Source organism: Topomyia yanbarensis, chromosome 1, assembly GCF_030247195.1.
Source record: "Topomyia yanbarensis strain Yona2022 chromosome 1, ASM3024719v1, whole genome shotgun sequence".
NCBI lineage: Eukaryota > Metazoa > Arthropoda > Insecta > Diptera > Culicidae > Topomyia > Topomyia yanbarensis.
The window spans coordinates 156,145,519-156,158,274 of record NC_080670.1 but is presented as its reverse complement, the minus strand read 5'-3'; the positions used below and the strand labels follow the sequence as shown (position 1 = coordinate 156,158,274).

The following is a 12,756-nucleotide window of genomic DNA, read 5'->3' as shown; positions in this document are numbered from 1 at the left end:
ACAGATATATCCGACTCCACAACCGTTAAACCAGGGAACGATTCTCACTCGCTGTTATCACCGTACGGACCGCGTTGCCGAATTTGGCTGTTCTAAATTCCGGCGACAGCCGAATGCAAATCATTTTAGACGATACAGTTTAAGGGGAAATCGCAAACTGCCGTACGGTCCTGCGGAATAGTTCGTTTAGTTGTGCTTCATTTCCCACGTGATCAACAACAATGTCCGAACTGAGCAAGTGTTTCTACGAGGTGACCGCCGGTAAAACATGCCGTGACCTTTGCCATCCCGAGTACGCTTCCTGTTGGATTTCGTTCTTTGAAAGTGCTCGTCGATTGCTGCCGGGGAGCTTTAAGCTGTATCTCACCTATCTTTTGGTAAAATTGACGGTTAATAGTATTATTGAAACTTCCAAAACTAAAATTTAACATTTTTATAGATTCCTCCACTGGTGAAGGGCGGTGGCTATACGCGACAATTCTGGCGAGATCACTTCGCCAGCTACATCGGGGTTTCTTACAAAACGTACCTGATTGCAGTGGTTGGCCTAACCCTTCAATGCCTGTTTTAGTATGTTTGTAATATCTGTAACTTTTCCCGATTGATAATGCGTTTTAACCTTCTGTTTGTAGCAAGATGTTCGGTCAGCTACACTACTATTGGGTTATGGGATTTCCTGGGTTCTTTAGCGCAGCTCTGTCACCCAAACTATCGAGAGTTCATCTGAGACTACAAGGGATCACCTATTTCAACATGGTAAGTTGCGCAGCTGTTTCGTGCGTTGATTTGTAATGATAGATCTGTTTTCGATGATTTTTTAGATGTTGGAGGTTATGTTGAAGAAAAGCAAAATATGGCTGGTGGTAGCGCTGCGCGAATCGAAACTCTGTGGCACATTACTTTTCATGATTTTCAACGCACAGATTATGGACCTGTTGCAGCAGGGAAAAGTCAACCAATTTTGGTTTATGCATCCGCTTCCGGTTAAGCAACCGGATCGGGAGTCGACTGATGACAGCCGAGTGTTAGGTACACTTTATCCGAGTGGCTACAAAGCCTGCTCTCATGAAAAATCTTGCGACGCTTTCATCGCTGATGTAAGTTTAATATTTCGTAAAATAGTTTTTTTTGGGATTTTTAAACTACTAAAATTTTATATTATGCTCCAGATTGTATAGCTCAATAACTTATTAGACTTTGAGCAACGCTGCGATTTTGTACACCAAGGGATAGCAAATGACAAAAGAAACAATTTCTAAAAAAAAACAAATTTATTATTTTCCAAAAAAATAATCACACCTTATTTCAGTAGTGGAAATGTATTAATTCAGGGTACCTTTAAACTCAAAGCGTTTACACACCAACCGATTTCAATTTCTAAAATTTCTGAAAGAAACAAAAAATCTATTTTGTCCAGAGAATGTTCAATGCAATTGAAATAATTGTTTACCGAAATGAAAGCTTACTGACGTGCTTTCCGTACTCGCCTTGCGTCATATTTGAAGTGATTTTTGAATGCATTATAATTTCACAGTAGCCACAATCCGCCGCAGCGCACTCATTGACATTACATGCAGCGGCAAATACAATCGTTTAAAAATTTTGCTGTACCGGCCGTGCTGTGTTGCAACCATATTGATTGTGTTCGGACATTTATTTACTATTTTCAACAGTCGAACAAACGTCGAATCTATGATTCTCAGATACCATTCATTCATTTTATGCAATATTGGAAGCTCGGGGATTCTAAAGTTGAAGCTTCGTGGCACTGAATGCAAAAATCGGTAACACCTGTTCACTAATTTCTACTTTAATTAGCCAAGCAGCTAAATCATTTAAAGTTTGCGAGGCTATGAATATAAGCAGCTCATTTCGTATGTAAACATGTTAATTTGGGTCTCCTGATCCTAACATTTACGTACGTCAGCTATGACAAGTTAATACGTATGTTTTTGCCTTTCCAACAAAGAAAACATTAGCAATCAATCTGAAAAACGACCTATTCCAAGACACAGAGCTGGGTGATTTCGTCGCACCTCTTTTGTTCATTAGTTCTTCGCTGCTATCTTGATGCCTCATTTGATCCACGAAATGGTTCCACCTTTGAGCCTTATTACCCCCGACTCTTCCTCTGCATTCCGCCTCCATCTATTACGCCGTTTAGATCATCTACGTACTTGCGCTATCTAGCCCCAAACTCCACTCGGATATTTCTCAGTGGTAAATCATCTGAGACTTTTTTGTGGTATCCAACGGGAAAAACTATCGAAATGATGACCTAGAGTCAGGATTTGAGCCTGCAACCTTTGGGACTCCGGCCCAATGCACAAATCATTACGCTATCCCTGGGCTACGATAACATCCCAAGAAAAACACTTTATTATCGCTTTGACGACAGTGATCATACCACTGCCTATAAAGCGAGGTCACACACAACCACCGCTGCCAGCCAACACATTCGATCTGTCAATGGATCTGTCAATGGTTCCGCTGCTTGTTCCACGCGACTTTCTCACTCTGGTCCCCGGCGGTTGATCTAACCTACATATGAGCTGTTCCGGTCGACGACCCACAAACGGTGCTTCCGCTGCTTGTTCAACGCGACTTTCTCACTCTGGTCCCCAGCGATAGATCTAGCCTATTCCGTGGCAACCGGTAAGGTACTCTGGTTATTAGTTCGCTGGGCTTTTCTCCATTTCCTCTGCAGTTCCACTGGTATATGCGCGACTACGCTATTCATGTTATTCCACGTCTTTTCTCTTATAAGACGATTCTCTGTGCTAAGAACCGGCAACTCGCTTCCCTTTTCCTCGAATCTGGGGAAATCGAAGACCACGTACTCCAACGTTTTTACCACATCGAACTCCCGGTAGGGTGAAGGTTCGTGACCTATTCTTCGGCTGCTCTCTAATCTCCTCCACGGGCCATCTGATAGGGTTCAGTGGTCAGCCCGCCGAGCAAAGGGGTATCGAAGCATGTCCAAACCGATGCAGGTACTTCCGAAAGTATCCGTAGCCGGACGAAACCTACGTCAAATGGAAGTTCACCTCTACATGCTTCCTATGCACCCACGCCGACCCATTTGGCATGAGTCGCTGGGCCCACCTTCCTTTCTCAGCGTTGTTTGACTCTTGCTGTCAACGGCGCAAATTTTCATTTTCAAATGCCAACTTTCAGTTCAATCAAACCCAACCATGATTCAAATTCAAAGCCTCCCTCAATCATTCACATTCAAGTTGGCGGGATTTTGATAACTGAATCATACGTCTTCATTTCAAATTGATGCTTTTTCATTCACCAACCAAAGCTGTCATCTGCTCTGTAGAGGCCAGTTTAGGTTAAATGTCGTCATGTTTTGCTTTTTCAAGCTTGCATGGACAGTAAGAACTATGTTCAGAATAGTTTTGCTTGAAAAACCTAGTCAATACCCCAGTAAAGAGATATTCACATGGTCAATGAAATTGAAAATGAATGGAAAATTATTGAGCAGGTCGGCTATTTGAATGAATAATGGAAACGAACAACTGCGAATTGAACATAGTAGGGTATGATTTGAGAATTTTTCTTCCTTCAAGTTCAAAACAAACTGTTGAAAATTTGCAGCTCTGCTTGCTGAAACTTAGCCAACGAGTTCGCTCTAACCAGTCTTCTTGCATTTCGTGCATTGCTCCGCTGGTAGCATTCCACGTCCTCAACCAGAGTGATGCAGATGGAATCATCCCGACGTATACCGCCTTCGACGATATCGTTCTGTACGTGCTCACGACATGAACAGCTATTAGGCGAAATGAACGGTGCGCACGACTGAGTTGCGTGCCCACCGACGCTGCTCACGACACGTTGGATTTTTTACGGTTGCTGACCAGCACTACCTCAGTCTTGTGGTAAGCCAGGTGCAACTTGACATCAGCCATCCAGGTTTCCACGATGCTTATTGTCTCTGCTCCACTTCCTCGAGGGTCTAGCCGGTTATCGTAAGGACAACGTCATTTGTAAAGCCAACGATCTCGACTCCCCTAGACAGTTGCAGTGTTAACACTCCGTTGTACAAGTTAGGATTTCTCTGAGAGAGAATATCAACAAAATATATTTTCTAGGGCGACGCTTTTTATTCACTATTAGCTTAATACTATTCATGGGTTGTCTTAGGACTAACTTATATAGAAGATTCTCAGGAATTGTCCATTTTGCCGGCAATTCTCACGAACTGCTTAATTGATGCGACACTTCTCACGAACAGTTTATCTGCTGCGACGGATATTATGTTTGATATATTTTACTATCCGCATAACGCTGATGTAGAGTAGATATCGATGATGGGTGGTCTCTATTATGTACATCTCAAACTGTTCGATTATTCATCTGACCTTGATACTGAGTGTCATCTGGTTTGAATTGCTGTAGTGCTAACTTACATTATACGCCAGAGTGTTGGACCGAATATGGAGTCCTGAGGTTCTTTCGACGTAACGCTAATCGACCTCTGCCCCATGATCGTCTCGTAAACCAATACTCGGTTCTGAAAGTTACTTCTCAGAACCTTGCACAAATAGTCCGGGACCCGCATTTTGTGCAGTGCTACAGCGATAGCCACCCAGTTGGCGAGGTTGACCTCGTTCATCCCGTCGCTCGTAACGACGGCGTAGTAGTGATTACCCCTTCTCTTTTCCTGCAATGCTTTCTCCGCGCTCCTGATGACTGTGTGGATGGCATCTACCGTCCAAATTTCTTTCCGAAATCCGAACTGCCTCTACAATAGTCCGTTACGACTGGTGTTATTGTACCCTTGATCGTGGCCATAACAACACGGTAAACATTGCCTCAAGAGTTGGAGTCTACTTCTCTGCACAACTCCTTGTAGCAGGAGGACTTGCTTTGCACTATCTTGCGTTTAAAAGCGACCCTGGCCGCCTGGAATATTTCTTTACACTCTTCTCTGACTACCTAAGATCTTGCTTTCTGGACACGTCTTCTGGCTTTTAGGCAGGCAGCCCGTTCCACCAGTACGCCGGTAGTTCCTCGGCTCCATTTTCCTAAACATTGTTACATCACATGCCCTCGCTACAGTTTCAAACAGCTCATTGACACTCGGAATTGGAGTGACGCTGTCAGCACGAATTGATTCCACAAAAAGGTCCTTGTCGAAGTCCTTTATTTTCCACTTCCGCTCACCAGTCCTCACTCTCGGCATTACCGTATAATTTCGCCGACCAATGATGTAGTGGATCACTTGGTGGTCACTATTTGTGTATTGCTCACTAACTCGCCAATTCATGTTATCCATCAGCGAAGGACTGCAGAGTTTTATGTCGAGGATGGATTCTCGTTCGTCTTTACGGAATGTGCTAGCGGAACTTTCGTTGCACAGCCTAACATCCAGTTTCGCCAACAAGCTGTAACCTCTTGCGTTGTTCAGTCTGCTACCCCACTCCACAACCCAAGCGTTAAAGTTTCCTCCTATAACAACCGGCGTTCGTCCGGCTAACGAGTCGGTTAGTGCGTCCAGCATCCGATTGTACTACTTTGGTGTCCATCGTGGGGAACCATAACAGCTACAGACGAATACACCATTGATCATGACTACCACGAAGCCCTCGTGTGTGCTATCCACCATCTCTTGGACAAGGAAACTTCCCATCGCTTGGATGGCTGACATCTCTGTCCTATCCACCACCCTGTTACCGTTATCGGAAGGAACACGATACGGCTCTGCAATAATTGCCTCATCGCACTTCATTTCTGTTGTCGACTGGCACAACAGTTGCTGTGCAATGTCGCATTGGTTGAGATTATGCTGGGTTGTCTCCATAATTGTTGGCCTGCCTTCGCCTTTTTGTACGCAACGCAAAGTATTTGAAACCACAGCAACCAAGATGCATAATCTGCAAACCGGAGGACGAAAATAACCACATGACGGGTGGTCATTTCTGTCCTCCGGTTTGCAAAAAAAAAATGCATCTTGGATGCTTTGTGCAGTCTCTAGCAACGTGCCCCTTTCCTCCACATTTTCTACACAGTGCAGACCTGTTTGGGCCCTTGCAGTTCCTCGCCTGATGTCCGAGGTCAAAGCACCTGAAGCATCGCTTCATCTGCTTGGCAACTCGCGGAGCGACTTTCAGCGAGCACACTGACCATCCGTCTTTTATCTTGCCGGTTTTGTTGGCAACAACCACCGGGAGCCGAATCGCCGCTGTTTGAGTGCCTCTATACGATTTTCACATCCGGATAGACGCCGGTGCATCTAGTTTGCACCGCTCGTTCAGTGCAACCTCAATTCTTCTACGTTCGTTATCTCGTCTAGACCCTTGCACTCGACTAATGGTTCCAAACGATAGGGCTCTCACGTTCGCTCCGCTGCCCAGGGATTTAGCAACGAGTTCGTGGCAGATCAAGCTCTTGACGAAATGATCCTCCTTTAGCTCGAAGACCATCTCGCCTTTCTGGGTGCGCCTCGTTCGTTCTCCCCCAATTCCTTATGTCCTGCGTGCTCTCTCACTTTCTTGAAAAGAGCGGCGTAGGATGTTTTATCGTTCGCTTCGATAATCAGTGGAAGCTTAGGTTTCTCTTTCTTTTTTTGTTCCTTCTTCTTTTCTTCCTTTTGTTTCCGTTCCCTTTTCTTCGCCTGCTGGCTTCCCACGATGCACCAACCACAGTCCTTCTCAACATTCTTCTGGTCGCTGGTGCCCTCCAGCTCGCTCTTCTACTGTTCGTGCCCTCTTGTTACCCCGACGTGTCCCTCACTGTTTGTTACGAGCGAGTATTGCCGTAACTCCTCATTTTCTGCCTTCGCGTTATCTGTGGCATCCATCAGAGCTTTTTCGGCTGAATCAGTTCTCCTCAAGACCGCCTTCTGTTCGCGTTCAGCAGCTGTTACGGCAGTTTTAATACTCGTCACTAGCTGCTTCATCATGGTGTGCACATTGTGCTTGTTGTTCATGAACTCATAGAGCTCGTCTATCTTTTTCTCACCTCCGCCAAGTTCGACTTTGCTCCGTTTGCATATCCAATCTCATTTGTTTTTAAGACGGAGACCTGCTAAGATTTCGACGGGACGGAGACAGCCGTGCTGTTAAACCATTCGCCATTTCAAGTTGGTGTCATATGTGTATGTGTAACTTCTATAAATGTTTGTGTGTTTATTTATAGAAGAAGGTCAAAAATCTGTAAACATACACCTGAAATTTTCACCCAGAGAAAGGGGTTGAGGGAAGGTTGACAAACTACAAGATCCGTCCTACTAGAAACCTGAGTGGTTTATTTACACTGTATGCAAGTTCTTCGGGGTAGAGCTGTGCTCATGAACTTATGACTTGCAGTCTCTGGCTGCCACTGCTAGTTCACTGGTGTTCTTTTAGCTAGTCACTGGGCTGTGCTCATCACAGCTACTCATGGTTGTGCTAGTCTCAACCCTCCCGCAACTTGACATTTAGCCTAAGTTGCTTGAAACCACCGTGTTTGGGATGATGTCGCCACCATAGAGTGCCGTCCACTAATTGTGATACTGTAGATGTCTATGCAAGAAAATAATTTCGTGGCGTTTTTTACGAACTGTTTTTCTTTATTTACATTCGGAGGAGATAATCAGGATAATTATTTCAAAACAGCGTACTATTTTAATGCAAATACAAACCACTCAATTCGTCATTTTGGTGTTTCATAAAATGATTACAAATAGATTAAAATGCAAAATGCATGATCTGATTTATTGCATTTCTAGTGTGAGCCTTTCTTTCCCGTCATTCTTGAAACATCTTTAGCATATGACTATTCTCGAAAGTTTGTCGTTAATACTTAAAAACATTTAGATTTGTGATTGTCATTTTTAACTTCGCATTTAACAAAGGCGTAAGTGACGTCGTTTGTTTATCTATGACCGCATGTCATCTAACTGATAGGCACTGTGACATTTACGGTGTAAGGTTATGACAGCTTGTTTTTTATCGGAGAGCAAGAAAAAAAGATGGGTGGGTAATGTCTGCGACATAACCGGAGAGATGTAGAATACATAAGGAACACGTTCTTCAAATATGTTGATACTCATTGGAATTTTCGGACAAATGGTGATTTGGGCGAGGAATATTTCAAATTATTCTTTACAAAAATGATGGTGGTCCTGAAAAGGACCAGTTTTGTTGGCGTTGTTGGCCTTGGTGAGGGAGATGGCTAACGATGAAATTAATTGTTAGCATGAGGAAGTCGCGTAGTACTGGCCAATGGAAGAACAGATAATAATTGATTCCTGAAAATCAATTTTTCTTTATTCATGTAAATTATACATACTTACAAATCTAACAGAAGATTCCTGATCATATTTCTGAATCATTAGTACGAACATTGTGTAATTTGGTTAAGTACAATGAAAGTTACAAACTTTCCAAACTCGACCTTCTGTTCCTTCAGAAATATTGAAATGGGGTGTCTATATTAAACCGTTAGTCGTGGTCACAATAAAAAAGATGGGTGGGTAATGTCTGTCACATAACCAGAGCGTCGTGATTTCAATTCGAGACGTTAATTTAAATCTAATAATATTCAACAGAATCACGTTTGAATGGGAAATTTTCAAATAATTCTCTATGGTAATAATGGTGGTTCTGAAAAAAACCTTTGTTATCGGCGTTGGTGTTGATGGTGATGCGCTGGATCGTTGGATATTTTTGGCATGATAGTTACGTGCCTGGCGAACTGTTTTGTAGCCTCGAACAAAACGACAAGACTGGCTTCTTCGGATACCATTACGGCTGAACTTTATAAACTTAGCTCGACTTTGAAATCCTGCACAATCTCACGAATCAGACACTGGTAGGGCCATTTTGTTTGCTACTAGCGCGGAGCTGCACAAAAAAATCATATGCAGTTAGTTCACGGGGGCTGCCAAAAAGCTTGAATAGAAGCATGCGACTTCAACGTTTCTCTTAAACATATGCAACAACACATTCGTTTTGGTAATACTGATAATAACAGTAGAAAGGAATGGAAAAGCAGTGCACGAAACGAGCGAGAGGATAATTTAAATTTTTGTTCCATGTGCAAGCTACTTCTTTCCACACAACGTATTATGTTGCTTGTTGAAAATTTGCTACACACCTTAAAATGAAAGTTTCAGTTTAACTCTCGCTAGAACACAATTGATTGGTCCTGAAAAGAACCGTTGCTTTTATTGTAATTTACGCCCACTCCCACAAACCGACCAAGTAGGCATCACTGGCTTCATTACGGCTGAGTTTTGTAAGCGTAGCTCGACTTTGAAGTAATACACAACCTTACGAACCAGGCGCTGGAATGTTAGCCAGCGGATTAGTTGCTCCGTTGCCCTTTAGTTGGGGCGAAATACTAGCATGGCGATAGTTCTTGATCGGTAGTTGGTTGCGATGGGCCACAAGTAGCTGGGGCACTTTTGCGGACCGTCATCATCGCCAACTGCTTTCCTCCGGTGGACTGGCTGCTTGCTAGTGCTTGAACGAATACGAATGATGAGAAAAACCGACCGACCAATATTCATATATGAAAACACGAGAAAGCACTACTATCGCTCTCCCGCTCGTTTTCGTGCCATTCCTGTGCCTTTCCTTTCCGTTCGGCTACCAATACTAGCATAACCAAAACGAATATTCTGTCTTTCCATCGCCTTCAATCTAGTGGCCAATGCTAGCAAACTTGCATGTTCAGTTTTTCAATAACAACATTCCAACAATATTTTCAAAGAATGTTGCAGATTTGAAAAGAAGGAAGGAGAAGATTTTCACAAATTTAAATTCTTTTGTCTTATTTGTTAGCGCTGATAAAGGCTATTTAGTTTTCTACTAGCAAGGAGCTGCACAAACAAATCGATTTATGCAGCTAATCAACGGAGGCTGCCAAAAAGTTCGAATAAAAGCATGCGACTAGTGTACTTTGCACGTTCTATATTTTATCAATACTAGAGAGGATCAATAAAATAATTCAAATTGTAATAGCAACATGCAATTGTGGCAACACTGGCCATGAGATGGTGGGGGAACACGCACATTCGTTTAAATTATGATGGTAGTAGCAGCAGAAAGGAATGGAAAAGCAGTGCACGGAAACGAGCGAGAGGATAATTTAAATTCTCTTTCTTTCTTTCCACACATCGTATTTCTTATATAGCTTTCTGAAAATTATTTGTTATGCACCATAAAATGTAAATTTCAGTTTAACTCTTATTACAACACAATTAATTGGTCCTGTAAAGAACCGTTTATTGTTTTATTGCGGGAGCATAATTCAGACGCACTCCCCGCGGACACGGTGAGCCAGAAAGCACTATTTTGCATCCTCGAACAAACCGACCAAGTTTGCGTCGTTGGCTTCTCGGGGCATCATTACGACTGAGCTTTGTAAGCGTAGCTCGATTTTGCAGTCCTGTACAATCTCACGACCCAGACGCTGGAACGATAGCCTACTCTGTTGCCCTTTAGTTGGGGCGAAATTCTTGCAGGGCGACAGTTCCTGATCGGGTTGCGATGAGTCACCAGTAGCTGGGGTACTTTTTCCGCCTTCGTCATCGCCAACTGCTTTCCTTCGGTGGACTGGCTGCTTGCTAGTGCTTGAACGAATACGAATGATGAGAAAAACCGACCGACAGATATTTATAGAATCGCGCTAATATGCACTACTATCGCTTTCTCGCTCGTTCTCGTGCCGTGCATGAGCCTTTCCTTTCCGTCCGGCTTCTAATGGCCTAACCAAAGGAATATGCCGTCTTTCCCCCACCAACTGCTCTCGTCAAGCAACCCAATGCGAATAACCATAGGAACAAACATGTAGTGGACCTATATATAAACTTTTCATTATTTTATTGTTCGGTTGGTCTACCAAAGTGACGGCTCTGTGCGGGATGGGCTGAAAATTTTCACTTTTCCGAGTCGTTTTCGAAAGATTTTTCAAAACACATTTTTTTGTTATTAGTGCATGTTATACATACTTCAAATTTTAATACAGCATAGAGGAACATATTTGCAACAAATTGGCCTAAAAATCAAATCATTCTGTTTAGTATGATAAAAGTTATTAACGTTCAAAATCTGACGCGGCGCCGCAGCCGATATTTTGAAACGGGACCCCTATATTGAAACCTTAAATGTATTCTACATTAAAATAGTTCAGTATCATTGTGTGCTACGTTTACATTGCAATACAAATCTTACTACCATAATATCTTAAAACTAAATGAAGCTGTTAAATAACTAGTATGCGCGCTACTGGTTTGTATGCCGATTATTCCAAAACATAAATGATCGGAGTACAGATGTATTATTTTTATAACAACACCAAACCCCCAAAAAGACTTCAAAAATGAATTATCGAATATAAAAAAATCTGACGAGAGAATTTTTACTGTTAGCAAGTTTACGCTTTTGTTAGAAATTGGTCTTGAAAAAAGATTGATCCACCATTCTAGACCCAAAAAAAGGCAACGATTTGTATAGGAGCTGCCAAGTTGCTCCACCTCTGGCTAGTCTCTAGCGGATACACGCTTCAATGGACCCAGACAAAAAGTTCCCCGGTGGTAGAACTTTAGCTGTTTGATGCGTTATGACCTTTCTAAACGAAAAAAAAGCGATAGTGGTTGTTCAAATTGATAGATCCCTCTATACCTCCTTACTTATAATTACGCATTTCAGGATCCATCAATTTCCATCCATGTATTGATCACAGAAACCTTAATAATACATGCTAAAACAGTGAATGGGTGATGCGGTGTGTACGTGAATGTTATCCAGGGCTCAGTTTTCCTCAAAAATGCTGCTGAAGCCAACGTGAACGATTGAGGTAAAACGATTGAGGTTAATCGAAACCAAAAAAGTGCGAAAAATTTGAGCTGCCCGAATTTAGATGCGTACACGGGACTGTAGATTTCAATAAACCAAAAAGTCAGACATTCATTAGATTTAAACATTCGCTTCCGCGAATTAATGAAAAAATGAACATTCCTATAAATTACATCTCCCAAAAACTGAGCAAATCACATCCAATTAATATGGGCTAATTTTAAACTTGTTATCCACAGGGTATCCTCAAGTACACCGCCGCAGGTTTCATCATCGAAATTGCCGGAGCATTAATAACCAAATTCCCACTGCTGTACAAGGACCCGGCACGTTTACTAGCACGTATGCGCAACAGTCTTAGCTTGAAGCTCATGTCTTCCTTAGCAGTCTACATTGGCAGCTATCGTTTAATCGGTTGTCTTCTCTGTCGTCATTATGGAAAGGATAGTCCTACGCACAATAGAATCGCATCGTTCCTTTGCGGAATATCCTACATGATCTATCCCAAGTTCCAAGTGTTTACATTGGCCTTTTCCAAGTTTGTCGAGGTAACATAAAAATTTAATACAATTTGTTAACCATACTAATCTTTCAACATCCTCTTTCAAGCTGTCCTGGGAGCACCTGTTCAAAACTGCCAAAAATCTACCGGACTGGGCTCTGAAGCTGGATCGGATTCCATATCTTCGCATCGTGCACATGGTCGCAATAGGTTACATGTATCACTCGTTGGTCTTTTATTCCCACTTGTCGCCACCGTTCAACAGCAAAGCGGTCAACTACTGTTCGGATAACCGCGTGGAACGATTGAAACGACGACTGCTCGGCTGGATGCTCGATCACGAGTGGTCGAAGGCTTGACTTCTGCAGTCGGATTTTTGAATATGAATTATTAAAGAATCGAAAAAAAATTAAAACTGTACTAAAAAAAAGCAGGCAAAACAAAACGAATAACGCCGACGAG

The 12,756-nt window shown here is 42.6% G+C and overlaps 1 protein-coding gene across 1 annotated transcript; it reads left to right on the top strand.

Annotated features, from left to right (window-relative positions):
• Nucleotides 1–103: 103 nt before the first annotated feature.
• On the top strand, nt 104–12,724 carry LOC131678698 (uncharacterized). Its single transcript, XM_058958965.1, has 6 exons — nt 104–377; nt 440–570; nt 633–756; nt 822–1,097; nt 12,032–12,340; nt 12,402–12,724. The coding sequence occupies exons 1-6, from the start codon at nt 222–224 to the stop codon at nt 12,651–12,653; spliced, it is 1,248 nt and encodes a 415-aa protein (XP_058814948.1). The 5' UTR covers nt 104–221; the 3' UTR covers nt 12,654–12,724.
• Nucleotides 12,725–12,756: the final 32 nt, after the last annotated feature.